This window comes from Saccostrea cucullata, unplaced genomic scaffold, assembly GCF_032062105.1.
Source record: "Saccostrea cucullata isolate Sc308-1 unplaced genomic scaffold, CSIRO_AGI_Scuc_v1 ctg429, whole genome shotgun sequence".
Taxonomy (NCBI): Eukaryota; Metazoa; Mollusca; class Bivalvia; order Ostreida; family Ostreidae; genus Saccostrea; species Saccostrea cuccullata.
In genome coordinates, this window is record NW_026929220.1 from 232,427 (window position 1) to 256,296 (window position 23,870).

Below are 23,870 nucleotides of genomic sequence, written 5' to 3' on the forward strand. Positions count from 1 at the left end.
AATTTGCCAGCAATTTTACAGTTTGATTAACGTAAATAATTATTTATAAATCTTAATAAATAATTAAAACCAACTTATTTATATAATATGTTCAATATTTCTAGGTTAACTATTTTTCTCAGTTGTCGTACACATCTGTATTTACCTTTACAAGAAAATCATAACACCGATTTTTTTTACACCACCCTTTGATAACCTTTGATATCACTGAGCTGGGGTATAAGTATTTCACATTTCTAACATCCGTGTTAGCCCTGAGGAGCGGGTATTACATGAAAATGGCCAATACACAGTCATACTTCAGTGTGTCGGGTCATAAACGCCCGATAGATGTTGAAGATTTCATGGAGTGGATGATCTTAACAAAGAGTTTTAGACTGTATAAATGAATATAGGTACGCTGTTTTGTCGAATATTTTTTCAAAGGTAGGTATGAATTTCCATCAAAAAATTGATATTCTTTCTTGTACAGAATTCGTACTCTTTATTGTAATATTTATATGAGATGGGAGTATTATTTTGAGCGTATATAATCTCTTCTTTCACTGTTTCATAACGTAAATCATTTGATTCTCTGCAGATGCATTTTTTCTTGTTTTATAAATAATTGGAAAAACCTTTTCTAGGATTATTTTATATTAGTTTATGATATTTGAAAATCAGTGTGTTTTAATTTTCAAAAGATTGTAAGAATTATTTTTTAGAAACATAAAAGGTTTGAGATGAATTGTTTAGAAAACTCTCATTTTATGTAACTGATAGCGGGTAATAGTGAATCAGTACTGTAGATTCCTAAATATACGCGTGGAATTAATTATCGCATAATTTCGCGAGAAGCACCACACACGTAATAAAATTACTTGCATTTATTTTTATGGTGCTGAAATCTACGTTAAATCTCTTGACCAACCGTCCATTTGCAAATTATTATTCTTGCGCTTTGACGTTGAAGAGCCCATTCGCGATAGCAAGTACTCGCGAAAAATAAGGAATTTACATTATTGGAAGAAAATGAAAGAAACCTAAATGTTTTTATTTAATCCAGATAAAAGATGTAAAGAATGTTTTTTCTAAATGTTTTATCAGATTAAAACGTGTAGATACTGTAACGCTTAGTGGCAACGCATTTGAACAAATTACGCTATTTGAAAAAATATATATAAGTGGGTTAAAATAAGGGCTAAATTAACGCACATCAACATTTGTTTTACCATTTACCTATGGACACTTCACTCCTTTGAAAAAAAAGAAAAAAATTTAAAAAAATTCAGGACTTAAATTTTAATAAATAGTCCATTGTTTTGTTATATTTCTCTCAAAAATCTGATGAATTGTTTATAAATTTCATTTGATTCGATACGCATTAGTATGTTCTACGTGTTTACAATTTTTAAAAGAATGTAAATTATTGACAAACAAGTTGTGAAAGAAGAATTTCAACTGTCTTGTTTAAAGTCATCATTTTGTAAGTTCTATGGTCGATACAATGACCTTGTCAGCAAATACAATTTATCATTGAGTCAAATGTTGACTGACGTTTTTCATACTTATTGTTAGTCCATTATTTATACACTGAATTGACGACGGATTTTTCCCTTATTTCCCGATCATGACAAGGAGCACACGGCAGGTGTGACCGGTCGGCAGGGGATGCTCACTCCTCCATGGCACCTGATCCCACCTCTGATGTTTCGGAGGTTTGTATTTGCTCTTCTCCTATTTTGTACTGTTTTATGGACCTTCGATCTTGAATACTGTTTGTTATCTCCATATGTTTTATTGATGTACCCTCATCGAGAATGAAGAGAAGACAGGTAGAAAGACCCCCAGTCCAACTCATTTCTTTCCCACCTTATCACACGTCTTTCCATCAGTTGCATGACATTGATATCCTTTCTCTCAATAAATATGAATTAACGTGTAATAGAAGAAACAATTGATATAAGCATTCCTGAAAAAATCAAACACCATCATATCAAAGAACATTTAAGCAACAACAGCCAACTGACTACACTTAAGTTAAAACTAGCAAACGTTGATACAATATAAATCCAATTAAAATAAAACAAAAAACAGAATTATATAAAAATAAAATGCATGAATATTTTTTCCCATATCTTTTAATTTTAAACAAATAGCTTTTAGCAAAAAAAAAAAGTAAAATAAAAAAAAATTTGAATTTTTTTTTAAATAAAAAGTCATAATATTATGCAGAGTGTAATAATTTTAAAGTACCTTCAGTGGAAATATAATAATCGCTACATTTTTCCTACGAAAAAGCAATGCTATAAGTCATTTTTTTTTCCCAATTTCATCTGCCGAGCTTATTAAAAACTGCATAGAAAGGAACGAGAATCGTGCTTTTATTTTTTTTTAAAAATCGTTATTCCACAATTTCTTTAAAATAAATTTCTCTTTTAAAGCATTTACGAGAACTTGCAAATAATCAAACCCTGAAATATCCTTGAAACCTCAACATATATGATTCTTAAGGGATCTCATTACCAAAAGTTATCCAACTTGGTTCAGTTTCTTATATTTCATACTAGAATTTGCACGAATATTGACAAGTTGTTAAACAAAGCACTTTGAAATTGAAGTGCGTTAATTTGGTTCCAAATTTTACGCAGCTTGGAAAAAAATCAAAGTATTTAATCTTTCAAAGTTCGTTGTAACATTGCTTACCGTTTTAATAATGTCTGATTAAAACCTTTTCATGTTACTCAGACAAATTTGGCTTTTAATAATTCGGAAATGGGGATGGGGATTTTGACATAAAATTGCATATCAATCACATCGGTCGATAAATTTGAAAGGTTGAATTTTTTTTCAAAATCATTTTAATATCACTTTTATGTACCCTGAATGCAAAATTGTTAATTTGAAGATATACAAACCGTAGTTTTAAAATGAAATATAAACTAAAAACTCAAAATACTCTAGGTTGCAGTTAAGAACTTTTATGCTTTTTTTTCAATCTTTAAGAAAATTTCGTTGAACATGTGTTTAGTGTTTTTTTTCATTGTGCTTAACTTAGATTTTTTTTCTTAATTTATTTCAGAGTATTGAGAGATGTTTGAAAGGCATGACGTTTTCATATCTCTGTGTTGTATAACAATAACATCTTTTGTTATTATCCTGTGTTTAATTCCAAAACGAGAACGTTTTCTTGGGACTGACTTGTCTGAAATTGTTACCTATGACTCATCATTCAACGATGCAAATATAAATATGACCAATAAAGTGTACAATAACTCACTTCCAAGGATATATCGCACACATTGGTTTCAAGCAGAGGAGTACTTTGTAGATCATTTACGGTATTACGACAGTTCAAAATGTTCAGTACCGAACTGTTTCTTGGAAACTAATATTTCTAATGCAGATATAGTGATATTCAGTCAAAAACGTATTCCTAAAAGAGTGATCAAGAAAGAAAAAGGACAAATTTGGGTATTTGATACAGCAGAAAGCCCGTATAACACGGTGAAGCCAAAAAAAGAATGGATGAAACATTTTGATTTATCCATGTCGTATATGGAGGAATCGGATATTTATGTACCACTGTATGGTAAGCTGCTAAAAGTGAATGATCCTGTCATCAAAAACTACACCGGAATACTCAGTGATAAAACCATAGACGCAGTATGGGTTTCAGGCCACTGTCCAACCCCGTCAAGAAGAGAAAAACTGGTTGCAGAGCTAAGCAAATATTTAAAAGTGGATACATATGGCAAATGTGGAACTAAAAAATGTGGCAAACAATACGATAACTTGAATGGATGCCAGGCCATGTTTGAAAGAAATTACAAGTTCTTTCTATCTTTTGAGAATTCGTTATGTAAAGGTTACACCACAGAGAAATTGTTTTCACTTTATTTGAACCGTGCTCACCTAATTCCAGTTATAAATGGACCTAAGGACGCTAGTCAGTATCTCCCTACTGGAACTTACATTAACAGTCAGGATTTCCCTTCTGTCAGTCTTTTAGCCAAGGAATTAATCAGAATAGGTTCTAATGAAACAGAATACATACGTTACTTAAAAGAAAAGGACAAATTTCTTCCTCAACCATTCCGAAAAACCGTTTTTGATGCGCAATGTGATTTATGCAAATATGTAAGAGACGTATACAACGGGAAAAAGATGAGGAGAAACAAATCCTGGCACAATGTTTTAAATCCAGACGTGTATTGTACGACGGGTATATAAAAAATAGAATAGTACTAGTGTAAGTTAACGTTTTAATTCTGAAAATGATATGGCAGGTAATACATGTATTATATTTATATAAACAGAGAAAGGGATTTTTGCAAGAAGGTGCATTTGCAGCAGTTAACATATGGTTAAGGTTACAAATGGAAATATCGGCGACTTTTTAAGAGGAAAAAGTACATACTTTATTAGCATGGGCGATTCTTTTTGGGACTTCACTGATATAAAAAAAATGTAACGTGGTTTAAATCTACATGTTGGGGACATTTACATTTTTTATTTAGACTTGTCACGTGATGTCGACGTCACAAGATTTTAGCAATTATACTTGCAGTTTAGAGATAGGTTAAATTCCAATATTGCAAGGGCATAACCAAGTTATAAATCTTAAATTAATTTATAACCTTTTTCAACACTATATGTAGTTTGCGAAAAGTGCTGCGAATCTATATAGATTCCCTTTTTTAATTCCTAAAATTTAATTTTTTATACAGCAGGTTGAATATTTTGCTGATCAACTACATTAAATAAAGCTATAATTAATTTATTTGCAATATTTCATGAGGTTCGCAGCACTTTTCAATATCTTAATGCTTCTCGGGTTTATGTGTAAAAACTTGACAAGATACATGTACATTGAGGGTATGCCCTTGCAGTAAATCGATTTATCAGGGCCCTTCCATTACATTTTCAATCAATCTGCATGCAAACATACGAACATATCACTTGTCTGGAGAATGTACGGACAGTTTATAAATAAAATACTAAAACAGACATCGCATTCAAGTTAACGGCTTTTTCTTTAACTGCAAATAATATTTTATTTGAGAAGAAAAGACATTTTTCATTGAACAGAATGTGACTTGATCAGCCTTTCACTGTGTACAAACTGCGTTATTTTTGCGAGATGACGTCATACTGAAAAGTGCATTGAGATCGATGCATCGTTTATATACTGTTGTGTGGGATTTAACAAGCGACAAAACTGCATGTAATGGTAAGTATGTATGTAGTAAACGGCAATCCAGCTGTTTGAAATAGCAAATAATTTCATTTTGTGGTATTTTGAAAACCTTATATTATGTGTGACGTCATAGTAAACATTTTCCGTACAAATTAAGGCCCCGCCTCCTTACTGTAACCTTAAATGTGCTGCGTTTTCTCTTTTTTTTTAATTTTAACATTAAAAAAGGAACATCTATTTATAAAACTAAACAATAAGTTGATGAAAAGAAAATTTGAAGATTAAGGAATTTATAAAAAGACTGAGATAAAAAACAAAACAAATTTTCATTCCATAACAACACATAGCAATGGGTTGTCTAAAAATGGTTCCTCCTTACTCTGTAGACATGTATAATTCCGTGCATCGACTAATAAGTAAGAGTCCACGGACAACTGTGTATTTGGGCGGACCTGCTCACGAACAGTGACTTAATCAAAAAAGCTTCAGTTGAGTTTAAACGAAACATTACTACTAGATTTATGAATCCTAATAACAATAATCGAACAGTACAGGAATTTATAAGCTTTTGATAAAACAAAAAGATTACCAGTCATATAGATCTTTCCTCTTGCTATCCTGCATTGGTCCTTTTTGTTTGGATTAAATACATCAAGGTCATTGACAGCACTACAGATTGATATGGTACATGTACATTATATACTAAGTACATGCATTAGTCTTGTTTCCCCTACTCCTTTTGCAATCCACAGATATGGGAAAATAGAATATTGGACAGAGTTGTTATCTAAAATCTTATTTATTTATTATTCATATTTTATTTAATGAAAGCACTTAAAATTTTTAAAACTGAGAATTCTTTGTGGATATATCTCATGTTTTTATTCTCTTTTGGCCTGGAGGGAACAGATTGCAGATTTTAATATACGACTTTATATTTTTCTACATCAGGCATGAACAAGATGGAAGATATAAACTAAATGGTAACAGTAGACTAGAAATGACTAGCTGCTTCATGGCCTGCATATTCAAAAGTAAGATAAAAATTCAATACCGTGTTATTGCTGGCAGACTCTAATATGTAGCAGTAATGAGTTGTAAATTCGTCAAAAGTATTATTTGTAAAATATAGCGGTAATGATGTGTAATGGGCGCGTCTTTTCGAAGAATAGAAATTGTAATGAGTTGAAAATCTTTCCAATTAAACTGTAATGTTGAACTCCCGTGTTAAACGGTATACTATGAAACCAATTTTTCTTCATTTTTGAGTTTTATCAGAAAAAAACAAATATCCTCTATTTCCAAGCATATGTTTTACACTCATCTTAGTTATAAATCATATTGATATATATTTTAACGAAGAAACGTTTTCTCATGAACAAACAATCATATACTGTAAGTTTTGTTTTATTATATTAGACCACCTCCGAGGCAATTACAAATGCATGAAAATTCCAATTTTCAATGTATTTAAAATACGTTTAAACAAAAACGTGTATACATGAGGTTTTTCTTAATTCCCTGATTTAATAGTCGCAACCCAATGCTTTCCGCTTCGCCTCTTCTCTCTTCAGGGACAATAACCACTGTTCCGGATGAACCTGGAAATTATTACATGTAGGAAAATTGGGAGGGAGTTGTGGCATATCCTTGACCTCTCCCTCCTGCATAACCAAGTTCATGCCTTGAGTTTGATGGTGTCCGTAATGGCAGTGCATAAACCAAAAACCTAAAACAAATTTATGTGTAAACAAATATAATATACAGGTTAGCGTATAGGTTTCATGACGTACACTATCTTATCACCAGAATTCTCTGGGGATCAATGATCATAGTTTTCTCAGGTAACCCTTTACCATGAATTTTATCTATACGAACAACTATTTTGACAACATTTTTGTATGTTTCTGTAGAATCGTCTGCATATGCAAGTTACCGAAAGTAATGTCCCCAAGAACCGAAAACATTTACATGTAGCTTGCCCTAGAACACTGACACCCAAAGCATTAAAATGATTTATGAACAGCTGCTATGGAATGTTTTTATCTTCTATCATAATCTTAGATCCGTCTATGATATAAAATGGTTCATTTAGATGGAAATATATTTACCTGGGTTATCAGCCTTAAGTCTTACTATGACGTAACCATTGGCAGGAATAACCACTGTGTCTCTAACGATAGGATTTACAAGATTAACACCAGGAATATTCCCTGTATTCCATGTAGGATTCGTCCATGTTGCTCTTGTACAATGCTCGTCCAAACACGTAATATCTGGATTTCGTGAGGTGGTATTTCCGGTCATGAAATCATATGGCGGGTATCCGATTTTTAGGACATGAAAGTGATGCCCATGTAAATGTACAGGGTGGGCAGCTTTTATATCACCTGGAAATTTACAAAGAGGTATATTTACCTATATACTAGTAATGAAATATGACAGTTCCTTATATAAATAAAACAATTAATTAAATTGTAAATTTCCTTACTAAAGGAAAAAAAGACAAAATCGATTATATTTCCCAATCCAAGTTTTAGCATGTGTGTGCATTGACAGTCGTTAGCAGTACAAGTTTCTGGACCACAAGGAACTATAGCATCTGGACCTGGATAAGTCTGAAATGAGGATTATATGGCGATAATTTATTACAATGATGGCTACTATCACTATATTGCTTTGATATTTGCTATAATTAATTGTTATAATTTTCCAAATGTTTAAATGCTCTAGGGCCCTGCGTACCGAGGAAAGATCAAATTTGATGCCCTTCACCAGTAAATATAAAATACATGGTTACTGTCTTGAAATATAAGCGATATTTGGGCGAGGGTAAGCAAAACGTGATAGAGGGCGAGGCTTGCCGAGCCCTCTTACATTTTCGACCCGAGCCCAAATATCGCTTATATTTCAAGACAGTTATCATGTATTTTGTTTATCCTGCAACATATTTCGAACATTTGAACGTCCAAAATAAGCTATTTCCGACAGATTTAGGCACATCTCTGCAGTTGTAACTATGACGCCATGGCGTAAACATTGCAATATGCATGACGTCACAATGCTTTTAGAACATCGGAATACATGCACGAGGCTTTATTAGGGCAGTGACCGGATAAAGCTTTGGTTCATTAGGTTACCTTTATTGGGTCAATGCAAGGGGTGGTTGCAGGATAAATGGTGTCTATACATGAATGAAAAGTTCTCGAATGGGACTTAAAACAACATACAATTTATCAATCAACCCAATAAGTAAAAAGTTTTTTATTTCCACAAGGTTACCTGTAATGCGGCTGATGGCATGTGGAATCTAATACCATTAATAACTGGTCTTCCCTCTGAAAAAGAGGACAAAATGTTTACATTCAAAATGAATACAACACATATTGATCTTCAAGAAATTAACCATTTGTACGAAGAGCAATGATCTAAAGTGAAAACTAACCATTTGTACGAAGAGAAATCATCTAAAGTGAAACCTTTCTGATCCTGTTACCAGTGTTTCCAAAGAAATAAGCGGCATTAGACAACATTTTAAACAAAGGCGTTATTAAAAGGGGGCTAGAAATTTACATGGTATTAGACACGATGCCGGAATACACAATATACGGATAATATAGAGATACGTTTTCACTGTTCCACTCTTATTGGCTTGTAAATGTCTAAATACATTGCAAAACACTTAAGGAATTCTTGATATTTTAAACATATTTTTTTCATGAGTAATAATATGTGGCCAATTGGTTTACATTGTATAAGAAAATAAAGGCCATTTACGTCAACTTTTAATTTATTGTAAACTTACCCTTAAGAAGGAAATTAAGGAAAAACAACTGTTTTGTGACCCCTGGTGTGACACGAGGGACTGGATTCTTTGACAGGACCAGAGGAGTAGGCTGTAGACTCGTTATAGGTACATTAACTGTGTGTTGGTTTACTGGATAGACTCTGAAAGAAAAATATACATATAAGTCATCTAATCCTTTTTGTCAATTACATTGTACTTTTGCCACTTGATATTTTCATCTCTTCACACTTGTACATCTTCTTAAACTAAGATTTGTCATGACAGAGTTGTAATAAACGGGGGAAAATGCTTCCACTGATTTTGCATTAAGCCTAATTTAAAATTTTCAGACTGGCACCGAGGGTAAGGGAGCAAAAATTCGACTTATCTTGCTCAAATCAATTCAAAACGTTTTAGAAAGTCATTATAATTTAAGGTTCTTTGAAAAAAAAACAGAAATTGAAAAAAAAGATGTTACTATAAAGAGTAGTCATCTAAAAACATCTAAAAAAGAATACAAGTCTGTGAATAGGGCAATAAGCACAGATCCCTGAAATTTGAGAGGCTGGATCAGATGCTAGAGAGAGAAATTCTCCTTTTGTCGGACGGTGAGTCTTTTTTTACGTGAATCACATTTCTGATATACATGTATAATCAACTGTTGTTTATCAATGTAAGAAGAAGAAAAAAAAACATTTTACCCATAAACTTGATTAACAACAACACACGGCATAAAATTTGTGCATTGCCTAGGACGTATCATAGGAGGAATATATTTGTCCACTCCAGCATAATTTAAAACTGCATGGGTACCTTGTCTGCGAGTCATTTCTTCCTATAATGGAGATAATTCAGAACTATTCAAAATCAATTCTTGTGATTTGAAGTAAAAAATGACAAAATCCATGCTTTACAAAAACATACATTTTACTGCATTTTTTCTCTTCTCGAATTTAAAAAGTTTTTTGGAATAAATATCAAAACACAAAATAAATTATATGTCTTGATTAAATGCAAATTCTTGTTTCCATATTTCTAATTTATGATTTTAAAATAAAGATAGTTAAAAATTAGAACATTTTTTTTTTTTAAAAAGAACAAGGCATGCAATGTATTTAAGATTCATTAAATAAATATACCCCTGTTGAACATTTCGTAGCGGCAGTTAAAAAGTTGATGTAGTAGTTATTTAGAGGGCGTCTAGCAAATACAATGAAATCAACTCTTTCAGCAGGTGATATGGTGACGACATCTGCTTTGAATGGAACTACGTCATTTCCGTCGAAAGCAACAATCATGAGTTTATGCTGCAAATTAAAGCAAATAAATAATATTTATTATTATATCAATAGGAGTATATTCCAGGTAATTCTGCCTTTTTCAGTTATTTCAAGTTCTTTCAGATAAGTTGAAAGTTGTTTATTAATATCTAAGCCTAGAATAATTTTAAAGTATTCGCCCTACATGTAATTTTAAGTGCTTTTTCTTTCAAGTCGATTTATCTAGGACATGAAAAAGGATAAATAATATAACATTGCCTTTGAGTATGTTTTATTGCATTTAGTTAAAGATATAATCCCTTTCTTATTTATATAAGTTTCAAATCGGATTTCTTGTTAAAGAAGAGCATACATAACATAAATTAATCACACATTGGAATTTTAAGATTCTGTAAAGTTCTAGAATTAAATAAATTTGAATTTATTTTACAATGTATCATGAAGTCAAGATATCAATGCTTGGCTTCTCCCAGTTGAATGGAACATGAAAAGAGCAAAGAGCACTAACTCTCGAATCCCGCCTACATTTTAAGCCCATTTTATAATATAAATGACAATTTGGTCATTCAGCCTTATTTGAATAAAAAGAAGAATTGATTATAAATTGATATTCATTTTAAAAACAATGTCAAAAATCTTACATAAGTCTTTTTTATAAGGATTGTGGTAAATGTCATTCATTTTAATAAAACATTTTGGCATCACCAGATTATTTAGATACACATGAAATGGGAAATATGATCCTTAAAAGATTTGTTTAATTTTGGTTAATCTTAACATGTATAACTTTTATGCCCTTAGATCGAAAGATCCCGGAGGTATATTGTTTCTGTCCCGTGTGTCTGTTTGTTTGTTTGAATGTCTGTCTATTGTTGTCACTTTGTATGGTCAATTAACTACTGCGCTGTCAAGGGTATGAATTTAATATTTGACATGAATGACAAGACTTTTCAATATATTCAAAGAAATTGACCATGTGACCTCACTGCGATCTTTGACCTACATTTCAAACCCATAAACATCTTACAAATTTATACAATTTCAGTCCCACTCCAAAATTGTGTTACCATCTGGGGCATAGTTCTCAAACACATCTTATTTATTTGTAATCTCATTTTAAATTACTTTTTGGAATTGAAAACTTTTGATGTTTTTCATAAATATATGCTTCCTTTCAAACAACAAAAAATGTTATATGGGTTTGTGAAATAAGATTTCATTATGGTTAGAACAAATGAATGTTTGTTTTACGGGGGATGTTTTAAAACCTTGAAGGTATTTTCCTTTTTTCTACAGTGACATTAATAAATAAGTTTTTCCCTCTACAGTTTTCTCTATTTTCACAAACTTTAACATTAATTAAAATTTTTATAAATATGTGAATAGATATGTTTTAAAAAAACAGGTTCCAAAATGTCAACATTTAAAAATTGACTTAAAGGTATGCAGCAGATCATCGTTCTCAGTTATTCACTGAAGGCTTTGAACCAATCACAACTCGTATTACAAATACATAAATATTTTGTAAAAGTTGATAATCATCACTATTTTTTTCCAAAAGATAATTTGGATGTCAAGATTTATTCATTGTTATATGGGTTTTGTTTTCGGTGAGGAAGAATGAAATCTTGGAAAGTTTTGTTTTCGGTGAGGACGATTAAAATTATTAAGGATAATGCTTACATCATCAATGGAAATTTCAAATGCAGAGCCAATGCCCACATTAGTTACTCTGAAACGGTAATAACGATTCTGTGTTACAGTGAAGGTCTCCAATGGAATATAAGGCTTTTCTGGAAAATTCGGATCGTTGTTAATGTATCGTCTTCCTAAAACAATAAAATATGATTGTTCATTAATGTTTGTACATCTACCGGTAAATACAATTTGTCCACTTTGGTAATTTTAAAAAACAGATTTTTGATAAAATTTTCTTTTTTAGCCTGTGTGTAAAATATCTCTAAATACAGAATATTATTATTATTTATTAAATTTATTAGGGTGTTTTTACAATGATATTGATCCATTTCACACACATACATACCAAGACCATTTACGAGACCCACGTGTAATTGGAATCGACTGGAAGACCCGTCTGGTCGTACAACTTGTGGCAGACATACTCCGTCGTATTCATCCAATCTTAAAATTACAAACATAATCATAAAAAATGGTTTCTTATATAGGAAAGGAACTTTACGTGTGTATTAAATTCTAAACTTAGTGTGATATGTTGTACATAGGAATTGAAGAATCTGATAGGAGTTTATTTTATGTAAGTTTTTTCTTCTTTTCTATTTGAAAATTGAAATACTTGATACATGTGACTGTCTGTGTTTGCTTTTTGTTCGTTACACAAGAATACATAGAGTTGGAATTCATTACAGTGACAAACATTTTGGAGTAAAGGCTAAAACAGTGTTTCTTGTCACTCCTTTTCTTGCATTTACCATCATTTTCATTTTCAGATCTTATCAGTAATAGATACCTCTGATATCTCAATATCTTTTCTGAGATTTGATTTGAATAAATGATATGCCTATTCTCGGCATGACTGTAAAATTATTAAGAATTAAGAATTATTATTTTAATTGTAAATGATTGTAGCATACTTTGCAGTAAGCCTGCAAAATTTATTTTATGATTTCGAGCTATGATATAAAGTCTAATTTCCAAGGATTATTGTAAACAGGATTCTTCTAAGAATATAGAACATTTTTTCTGAAGAAAATTTATGATTAATTTTAATAATAGATAACAGTAGTTACATCTTATCAAGCGTAAACGTATACAAATTTATCTATGAAAATAAAGAATGATTTGCCTTTTAATTTTGATGTTACTTCAATAATATTATTTGCTTAGAATGATACTTGAGATTAACTGTCATATGTCTTACAGCCCCAGTCCCCCTTTTGGAAGAAACTTTTCTAATGTACTCTTTTTCGTCCAGTCTTGCACAAGTACTGAAAATTCTGCATCTACCGCTGGAAGTGGATCATGTGGAAATGTCTGTAATGACAATAAAAATTCAGTATCAATATAATAGCAAACTTAAGGGTTTTGATTACATTGATAGCTTCTTATTAGCTGTAATAAATTTTTTGTTAAGTTTCGAGTGGTAAGTTAATTTTAGTGACTAAGTAGAAATATTAAACATAGAAATTAATGAATTATCAAATTTTCATTTAATTTCTTTCTCTTTTAGAGACGGTACTGATAGCATTGTATCTTTTTATATACATGTGTAGTTGTGATGTAATACATGTATATAAGATTGCTTTTATGATGATCGCGACAAGTCCATATTTTTTAATTTATCATTTAGCTCTCAGTTAAGATCTTTATATGATTAAGAAATGAAAGACTTTGGTTTCTTATATATATTTAAGGACTCATCAGATATGCTTCACATATCATACAAAAGAATAATATCAAATCAAGCCTTTAAGTTTTTGACTTTAAACGACTAGCTTCATAAATTACTTGCAGGTTATCATCAGATGGTTCATACTCAAAATTGTATTTTGCAGCCATTGAGATTTTTTAAATAAAACAATAGGGGCATACAAATTACACTCATAACAAATACAACCATCCGCCCCTGTCACTTTATTATGAGAGCATTTTGTTGTATATTCGAAATTTACTCTCTATACACTCTTACAATTAGAAAGAAAATTAAGGTAGTCCAATTTGATTTTTTAGAAATATTCATGATACTTTAGACTTCCCTTTATTTAGTCAATTCTACATTTACTTACTATAGATGGTCTAATTTTGGGCAATACAATCAGAGCACCTGCTAAACCATCATTCCTCATACTGTTGGTATGGGCATGATACCAGTGTGTGCCTACAGGGGTCGCAACAAATCTGTAAATCAAAAATATTGTATGAAATAAACTCAGTTCAGAAGTCCATTAAACAATACAAAATAGGAGCAGAGCAAACACGGACCTCTGAAACATCAGGGGTGGGATCAGTTGCCATGGAGAAGTGAGCATTCCCTGCCGATCGCGACCGGTCTCATGTTTAAGTTTTTGGATAAATTCTGTTTCATATAAATACAAAAATAGCTCTGTATAATCAACAATTACCGGTCAACAGGGATTGTTTACTCATACTTGGCACCTAATTCAACTTTTGACTTCAGTTCGAATTTGCTCTGCTTCTGATTTTATACCGTTCCATAGGACAACTTACATAATATATTTTAACAGTCCATTTTTCAAAATAAAAATATTCTGCTCAATTTACCTTTAGGTTTATTTTGACTTTGATTAAAATTGTAATAATTCTCTGATTTCTTTTACATCCGTGCTTGTTACAAATAACTTTCTTTGAAGGTTTTATAGGGAATGACTTAAAATAAACGCCTCAAAACCACGCGAACCTGTATTCAAATGTTTGTCCTGGTAAGATTGGACACTGAGTTATCATATCGACTCCGTCCATGAATGGTGTTCCTCTGTGGACCATGCCGTGCCAATGGATAGTCACACCTTCAACTTTCAGATGATTGTGTACACGAACTGAGACCTATAGATATTAAATTTAATTTTCTCTAGTGTGAAATTGAAACCGATAACAAATAATTATTTAATTATTTAAAATTTCAAATAATTAGCACCTATAGGTTAATGGTGTATGAAATAAAATATTTTTTATATCATAATAATTCATTAGTTTTCAGGGTTTTGTTTATTTATGCTGACGAGAAAGCTTTAGAACTTTACACTCGGTGTAATTAAACGTTCTATGGCGATGCTTTTTAGCATTTTTGTTACTTACAATTTGGTCCTCGAAAACAACGATATCAGGTCCAGGGATCTGTCCATTAATAGCGTAAACCATTCTGTAGCTACCATCTCCTGGACTGACATTCTGTTTGAATTCTAGAAGGAAGAAAAATTGTTTAAAATTAGTATTTTCCTATTTTTATTTATATGACTTTAAAAAAAATCAGAGTAAGTGATTCTTAATAAAGGCATTTTATTAGTGTCCAATCACAAGAAATTAAAATTTCCGTCTTTTTTTTTTTTTTTTTTTTTTTTTTTTTTTTTTTTTTTGTTTGTTTTTTTTTTTTTATTGATGATGCAATGATATATGATATATAAAAAAGCTTAGTATTTAATTCTATGTGAAAATGGTTGTATGGGAGGGAGAAAGTATGCTGAGATGCAATTAATTGTCTTTCAAAAAATATTGATTTTCTTTATTCTAAAAGATCTTTATAAATGTGCACCTCTTCTAAGATATAATGTAGCACATGTTTAATGTATGTAAAGTTTTCCATTTACAGTAGTTAATATTTACCTTTTCAATAAATTTCCCATATGATTCTTTACAAAATAAAATGCAGTATATTTTCTCATGAACGACATTAGGTATGTACCACGAATAAGCATAAATATCTATATTGTTACGTTATAATACCGCTCTTGACGTCAGAAAGTCAAAAAATATAGTGCACACTTTTTTGTTTTAAAAATGACAGTTAAACGGCGTAAATTTATGGCAAGTCATCAGAAAAATAATGTATATAAAAAATGAATTTAATTTTTTGAAGATTCATGAGGTATATGAACTACATAGCTTTACGCCGGCATATTTATCATGAAGCGCTAACGCGCTAATATTCAAAAATTAAATTTATTTCTTAATTATTATTTGAGAGAAAGAAAGATAAATGTAGAGGCACTGAAGAGCTTTTTCTCCGATGGCATAAATACATGTATTTGCTCGGTAGAACGTTGAAATGAACAAGATGAATCTAACAAACAATAATCGATTCAGAGAATTCCCCCAACAATACAAATTTGTGAAAAGTACACAGGATACTGTACATGCCTTTAAACGGGTGCTATGCTTAAATTAGAAACAAGGATTCTACTGTATTTAACAGAGCTTTCATACTGTTCTTGACATACTACAGTGCTGGTTTTTTCTTTAAACATGCTGTAAATCACATTTTATTCGCGAGAACTTTATTTTTGCGTAATTACGCGAGACAGTGTGCTCGCGAAAATTTAATTCTCTTGTTTAAAAGGAAACCTAATTATTATATAGAGCAAAAACCACAATTCGAGAAAATTTTGTCTCGCTAATCAAGAGTCAATAACTATCTCGCGAAAATAAAGTGTAGCGAAAATTTAGTGATCTACAGTAGATCAAAAAGTCTTCTATGAAATAAAATAATATATTACGTTTTCATGCCGTTGATGTGATATTAAATATTTCTTAAATTCTTTTATTAAGTTTTTGAATATCAACATTTTGATATCCACCACAGAATATATGCTGCAGCAAACGCACAGTACCCTAACTACAATTGCATTTTCATGAGGAAAAAAAATAATTGCTTTGTAAAGAATATATTCAACAAAACAATGTATCTTTCTTTGTAAGGATGCTTGTTACATAAAAGCACCCAGAATAGGTAGCTAGGGAGGGAAAAAATTCTTTGGCTGACTGGAATGTTAAAAGTATTAAACACTGTGATATGATTTTCCTTATCATAGCTTGTACTGTGCAGTTGAGGAATCTAAGATAGAATTTGCCCTATCTTCTTAAAAAATTCAATTTAGGCATTTCAAGGAAGCGAGGAAATCTTTAAGTCAAATGTGCCGAAAATCACACTTAATGAATTATGTTTAATATTAAAGTCAATGGAAAGAATCATGCCCTATATATCTGTCCACTGAATGATCAATGTTAATGTCTACGTCCTATTTCTAGTTACATTATTAAAAAGTCCCATCACATTCTTGTTGGCATATTGTGGGGCTGAAAGATTCCAAAATTTATTATTTATGTGGTTGTTGACACCATGGGGAAATTTTGGACGTAGTTTCCTTATTCAGTATTCGTAACGTTGCCTACGGCATGATGAAGTTAAAGGATATTTTAAATTTTTATTAGAATAGAGAATTAAAGGCGTAGCTTTGACATCGAAGATGCCGTGGACTAGCGTGCCTTAATGTCTCAATTGATTTTTTTTTACCTTGGAAAACGTTTTACATATGAAATGTTCATTAGTACTGGTCATCAATGCAATGTTCACCAGTACTGCTAATAAAGGTTGCTATTAAAGAAAGTATTTTTTACATGTAAATAAAAAAAAAATGCTTTCACAGTGTTTTGAAGCATTTTGAAATAGAACGCATTATTTTTGTACGATAAACCTCCTACGCAAAAAAAGTTAGTTAAGTGTTGTAGTTCCTGTCTCTTGTAAATAGATATTAACCTTCATAAGGTATGCATTTTAATCATGTTTATTTCTGAACCATAATGAGTGCCAAAAAGTACTTTGACCTTTATTTATGATTGTGGCATGGTTACCAAAAAAAATGTATGTCGTACATGAAGTTCCTGATTTGACCCTTAGATAATGTCCTTAAAGTAGGGTAAGTCTGCTAGGTTGTCACCAATCGTTTTTATCGTTTTTACAATGAAATTAAGGACGCAAAATGAAATGAAATGAAATATTACGAGAAAAGGCAGAGTATTCAAGCTCAAAAGTCCATTTTATTTATACAAATTTAGAGCAAAGCAAATGCGGACCCCTAAAACATCAAAAGGAGATCAGGTGCCATGACGATGATTGATTAATTACATATTTCTTTACGTTCCCTTCTAGAATTTTCAGTCATTTAGAGACGTTAAAATATACCGGTGGAAGGCTTCAAATTATGACCTTTAGCCGGCAATCAGGGTCATTGAGCATTATGATATTTTTATCGTGCTAACGCCTGTATGAGACGGGCTCTGGTTTTTAAGGCGCCATTATTAAAAAAAATGCAAATTTCCTGCCGCCCAGTCACACACCTTGTCATAATCGGGAAATAGCGGGAAAATCCATCGAAAATATAGTGTATAAATAATGGTCTATCAATTAGTATGAAAAACGTCAGTAAGCATTTGACTTAATGACAAATTGAATTTGCTGAAAAGGATATCGTATCGACCATAGAACTTGCGAAATGATGACTTTAAACGAGAATGTTGATACCTGAAAAACGCCAGGAAAGAGTACAAAGTTAAGTCACCCAAACTACCAGACGTCTGCAGACGTCTGTGTTTTTTTTAATTTAGTCAAAACGGTAAGGACCAAATTCAGTTGAATCTATTGCAGATAAATCCTCTTATTGAAATCCACACAGACAATTTTTAATTTTCTCTTACATCTTTTTACAAAATCCATCCATCAGCTACCTCTCTGAAAATAGCCATAAATTAACTGCATTTTGACAAAAGATATTTACACTGTTAACCAATGGTACCCTACAGCAATCCACTGCTACAAAAACAAATAAATAAGCAGTACATTCAAACTATTTGGATATTGTTCATGTATATGCAATCGTTGTATTAGTTGATTTGTAAGTTATAGTTTGATAAAAATTCTGTTCAATAACAGTGATTATTCTATTTTTACTCATTAGATTTTGAAACATACCATAATTTCACATTACTTGCGATCAAAACTGTATTTTATACGTTGTGTTAACGTTTAAAAATATTATTTATTCCGGTTGCTAAAGGAGGGACACAAAATTAAAAAGAAAAAGGTCAACTAATTGAAAAAGAAAGGATTTTTAAACTGTTTTTCTTTAGCAGGACAAACACACAATTAGTTCTTTTTGAGGTTGATAATCTTAATACGTTAAAAGCAGTGTAAGTATTCCTAACACATATTGTGGTTCTTTAAAAAAAACTGTTTTTCATTCATGACAATGAATTATCGAAATAAAAATTAATTGTGCATAGCTATTTGCAAATTAGACAAGCGTCCACCGACTGTGGCCTGATGGCACAATGAAAAATTCGGTTATTAAAAATAAACTTTGAAAAACAATTTTTTGTCAAGTAATTAAACAGATTTTTCATTCCTGTAAAAATGAAACAGGATTGTTTTTCTCTAACAATTGAAACCTCCATTTACATTTTAAAGATTAAAATAATGATTTTCTTCTGATATCTGAATTTTTTTTTTTTTTATCAATTTCAATAACTATGTAATTAATAATAAAGGCATAAATGTCATTATTTAAGTTCAACAAAAGTTCGTTGTCATTATGAGCTCTAGTTTCTATGTTTAAGTAACCTTTAATAAGATCATCCCGCTGACAAAGCTAAAAATATTAAAGATTATATTTTATGTTTAATATTTAAAAGCATTGTAAACGAAATGTATCTTATTATTAACTATTTTGCTATAAAACGCTTCGAACAGTCTTGGAATGGATAAATATTTGCAAACAAATAGGTTTTAGCAAGAATTATACAAAAGGTAAATGTGCTATCATAGTGTTCTTTTCGCTGATGAGGAAATATTCGTATAGATGTGTTTTAAAACTTGCTGAGTATTTTCTATTAAAAACAAATATATTTTTACTTTTTAATCATCACATTTATTCTTTACTTATCAGGCACACCTTGCTTAAAACAAGGAAAATGTTTCCTGTGATTTAAAAAATTAAACAATCACAAATATAATGAGTGTACAACTGTTAAAAATAATTTTACTCTAGTTGATCTTTCGTCACCTTTTGTGTAAATTACCTGATCCTCGCAAAGAAAACTCGATTTTTTACGTTTACACTGATGTTGATAGCCCAAAAATGATATATGACCGCAATTAATGTAATTATAGATACTTCAGTTTCAGTGAACTAAATATATAATTAAGTTTCGTGTTTGATTTATTTTTGGTTGTTAATTGACAGGACCACGGTTTTGATTTCCTCTTCGTTTTTCCTTATAATGAATTATAGCATTCTGTGTCTTTTGCGTTGTTATAAGTCTTGTTGAGTTAACATTGGAAAATGCACTTAGCTGTAGACAACATATGTTTATGCCAGTGGTAATTTTTACTGCCATAAGATCAAAGCACGAATCAAAAAGAGCTGAGAAATAAGTATTTTTACAAACGAATTAATTATGATAGCATATATAATTGAATTGTGTTTAAAGGTAAACTTAATAGGACATTTTTATCTGAAAGTAAACCGGCAATCAATTATTAATATTATTCTTCATAATCAAATTGAAGTTTAATATCATTTTAATTAGAACTTTCTTTCTTAGAATAAAAACTGCATGTAATTTTTATTATATTTTTTTATTATTAGTCTAAATATGACGTGTAAATTAAAATTTTAATGTAGGATAGTGAAATGAGATCTAACTGTCCCCAATTTTATGGCATATCCTAAATAATTTGATTTGAAAATGACATACTTAATACACATGGGACACCTTTGTCAAAAATACTATTAAGTAAATTATTAGTTTACGTCTTTTATAAGAGTTTTCCTGGAATAAATATACGAACCAATCTTTTTTAATAAATTAAATTTGAACATTAAATTATCAAATCTTATCTATAGTAAATAAAAAGTATTTCATTATACATGCTGTTAATCACAACCATTTACTATATCAAATCATTTTTTTTTCTGTACTCAAGCTTCGTATTTTTTTTTTTAAACTTTTGTTTTCAAATTGTCATATTTTATTTTCTATTATTTCTATATGCAACTTTTTTTCTTTTATTTAAAAAAAGACGATAGTATATAAATTTTTCAAAATTATGTGATTTAAATATTCATTTTTAACAAGTTCAAGAAAAACAAGATTTTGTACAAAATACAAGAGAATTGTGTTTCTTATAAATCCGTTTGGAAAAAACTTGATTTGACAACATAACATTTTAAGTGTTTCTATTTCTCTAATGACAATTAGAAACCTGTTTAGAAATCATAGGGTAAGATTGTGAATATTTTGCACGCAGTATAAAGATGAAAAATAATTTTTTGAGGAATGTATCGTTTGACCTTAAGAAAAATCTTAGTTTAATCATCACATTATATTTTGCACATTTTACCTCACTGACTTAGAATTTAAAGACAGTAAGGATTTATATCACAGCAGAAATATTTAAGCTGTAAAGTACAGTTTCATAGTGAATCAACGTTCCATATACTTATGAGTTAGAGTACCTAATTTAAGCGAGTTATTAAGGTATTTAGAGACCTATTGTAAAATATAGTGATCGGCGATTAAAAATAAAGGACCTATATCTTATGCCCCCTTTTCAATATTTTGAGGAATATTGTAGTAAAATTGAACTGGTATAAGAATGTATTTATAAACTATGTCGTCGCAGAGAAAAATAATGATCACTCCATTTTTAATATTCTTAAAATAGTTTTGGAAAAAATTTTATACCTTCTATGGTTAATGGAATAAAGGTATCTCCACATTTATTGCTCGTGATCCGCCTCTGAAGTATTCCATCTTTCATAACAACTGGATAAAACTGGGGGTCCAGATGGTTTGTGTAATTGTACCACATCATGGTAAACTTGTAGTCAACATTAAAATCAAAGTAACAGACATTATTTACACAGTTCTGATGTGGCCTCACGACACGACAATGGCACTCAAAAAGGAAAAGGGCAAGGAAAAGTAGCCGCAGAACCATCCTGCTTCTTTTTTCTACTGAGTCTTTAATTGACCTCTTGCAGAAGTGCACACCTGGCAGATATTTTTTTTAATTTAATGAGACCCTACTCTAGGTCATCCTCAATAGGGTCTAATTAACTTTAAGATAATTGTTCATTTATATATAGATGACATCAGCTATATACTGAAGTATACAATCCAATCACGTCCTATGTTAAGTTGAGGACACATTAAAAAGAGGTTTCTATTTACAGAATAAGCCCATTTAATTTCAGATGTAGAAATAAACTAGGTGATTTAATTGTTCTTTCAAACAAAAAAAAACTAAAAAGGATTTAATATATACAGTTTTTAGAAAAGTAACCAATCGTCAGGACAGATGAAACAAACAACGTTTTTTTTTTTAAAGATTACAAGATCAGCCATGCTTATTTAATGATATATATTTTTTTCAAAGTTTAATAACAATGGGACTTTACGTGACAAATACTTGTAAAAAGTAATGAAGATGGTTGCACTTTTTTTATTTCAATTATTATGAAATTTTTATGCATTGTCAACGATTACTTCCGTAATTTTCCTGTCATGACAAGGAGCACACGGCGGGTGTGAGCAGTACGCAGGGGATGCCCACTACCCCATGGCACCTAATCCCAAAATCTATGTTTTTTTACCTTATCGAAAGGATCTTGGAGTATAAGAAGAGCCTAGTGCCCATACCCATTTTGCAGCTATGCAAGAGGGTTTATTGGAAATAAAAGTATCTCGAATGCTTGAATTTATCTGGGCACTTGCATGTTTACAGTAGTCGTCAAAATGGTGTTTATAAACTAACCAAGCTGACCAGTTGATTTTCATTATCTTGCACAGAATGTCTAAAAGTGGTAGGGACATCTATTCTTTGATATGCATACTGAGTGTTAACTCGTAATTAATGTTGAGATATAAAATTGTTTACATTATATACATGTATAACAATAGTGATGATCTAGAATTCAGCACTTGTAATAAAAAAAAATAGAAACGAGAATAAACGTGTTTTAAAATTTATTTTAATTTCATAATTACATACATATATTTTTCAGTAAATTTTCTTTTGTTTAACAACTTAATTAAAAAGATAAATGAAATTAAATTTAAAAAATAATAAAATTTTAGGGCATGATTTGAACTCTTTCCTCCAGATATCTCCCTTGAAAGAGATCCTTACTAACCACTGGACCATACAGTTAAACATACTTTTATATAGCTCACAATTCTCCATATCTAGCAAACGTATTTGGACCTAATTGTTTTAGATAAAGTAGGTCTATATACCACATTTTTGCACTCTGTTCCTTTCATTAATTGTTTCCAAAAAAATATTTAATGACGCACACCATTTGAAAAAATATAATTAAAGAATCCAATGTATTTCAGTTTTTTGAAAATCGAGCGTGATGTAATTTTCTATGTTAATCAGAATCGATTTTGTTTTTACAATATTCAGGTTTCTCTTTCAATTCTGTATGCATATGATAAAAATTTAACAAAGAGCGAAATTTGAGCAGTATCCTATTGACTTTTTATATGTCATTATGTGGATTTGCTTATCCCCCCCCCCCCCCCCGTTTTCTTTGTATTTTTAATGACCTTGAGCTTGAATATTGTTCGTTATCTCCATATTTCAATTAAATTTCTTGATATTTTAGAGATTAATTATATTCAACGTTAACAACAAAAATAGGTTAAACAGTGAAACACTTTGCATCCGATGGTAACACAATTCTGGAGTGGGTCGTACACTGAAGTGGTATACACTTACCCTTGACAGCACAATAGTTATGGGCTAGGTTAAAGTTGACAACTGACAGACAAACAGACAAACAATCAGACAGGACAAAAACAACGCAGCACAGTTAAAGTTACAGTAAGGAGGCGGGGCCAAATTTCCACGGAAAATGATTTTTATGACGTCACACAAAATATAAGGTCTTCACAGTACCACAAAATGAACTTATTTATTATTCTAAACTGCTGGATAGCTCTAGACTACATAAAAACTTACTATTACATGCAGTTTTGTTGTTTGTTAAATCACACAACAATATATAAACGATACGTCGATTGCAATGCACTTGTCAATGTGACCTCAAAAATTAATGAAAGATAT

At 30.8% G+C, this 23,870-nt stretch overlaps 2 protein-coding genes across 2 annotated transcripts; one reads left to right on the plus strand and one right to left on the minus strand.

The window, feature by feature from the left end:
• The first annotated feature begins 3,231 nt into the window (after positions 1–3,231).
• On the plus strand, positions 3,232–4,212 carry LOC134280150 (alpha-(1,3)-fucosyltransferase C-like). The gene has a single exon (XM_062762578.1). It carries the CDS (start codon positions 3,232–3,234, stop codon positions 4,210–4,212), a length of 981 nt encoding a protein of 326 aa, XP_062618562.1.
• A 2,358-nt stretch (positions 4,213–6,570) lies between these two features.
• LOC134280158 (uncharacterized) lies at positions 6,571–21,829 on the minus strand. Its single transcript, XM_062762586.1, has 14 exons — positions 21,482–21,829; positions 15,041–15,144; positions 14,643–14,788; positions 14,011–14,122; positions 13,146–13,258; positions 12,291–12,388; positions 11,930–12,075; positions 10,106–10,273; positions 9,668–9,801; positions 8,985–9,127; positions 8,462–8,517; positions 7,671–7,797; positions 7,291–7,569; positions 6,571–6,908 (listed from the first exon to the last, which is right to left on the minus strand). Exons 1-14 carry the CDS (start codon positions 21,735–21,737, stop codon positions 6,706–6,708), a joined length of 2,085 nt encoding a protein of 694 aa, XP_062618570.1. The 5' UTR covers positions 21,738–21,829; the 3' UTR covers positions 6,571–6,705.
• Positions 21,830–23,870: the final 2,041 nt, after the last annotated feature.